Source organism: Myotis davidii, unplaced genomic scaffold (assembly GCF_000327345.1).
Source record: "Myotis davidii unplaced genomic scaffold, ASM32734v1 scaffold1203, whole genome shotgun sequence".
NCBI classification, from domain to species: Eukaryota; Metazoa; Chordata; class Mammalia; order Chiroptera; family Vespertilionidae; genus Myotis; species Myotis davidii.
In genome coordinates, this window is record NW_006294353.1 from 1,130,543 (window position 1) to 1,130,801 (window position 259).

The 259-nt window shown below is 61.0% G+C and overlaps 1 protein-coding gene across 1 annotated transcript in view; it reads right to left on the reverse strand.

Annotated features, from left to right (window-relative positions):
- LOC102759121 (olfactory receptor 10H1-like) overlaps nt 1–252 on the reverse strand; it is a 3,016-nt gene extending 2,764 nt beyond the window's left edge. The window contains exon 1 of the mRNA XM_015567020.1: nt 4–252. Within this exon, the coding sequence (XP_015422506.1) occupies nt 4–252 (249 nt within the window). The remainder of the gene's footprint in view (nt 1–3) is intronic.
- Nucleotides 253–259: the final 7 nt, after the last annotated feature.

A 259-nucleotide genomic window follows, 5' to 3' on the forward strand; every position in this document is an offset into this window, starting at 1 on the left:
GACCTTGAGCAGGAAGGAGTGGGTGAAGCCAAACGTGAAGGAAAAGTGCATCTGGCTGGCACAGGCCACGAAGGCGATGGAGCGGTGAGTGGAGCGCAGGTCGGCCAGCATGCGCGGGACGATGGCGAAGGTGTAGAGGATCTCAGAGATGGAGAGGGCGCACAGGAAGAGGTACATGGGCGTGTGGAGGCTGCGCTCGCCCCAGATGGTGGTCATGATGAGCAGGTTCCCCAGCAGCGTGAACAGGTACATCAGCAGG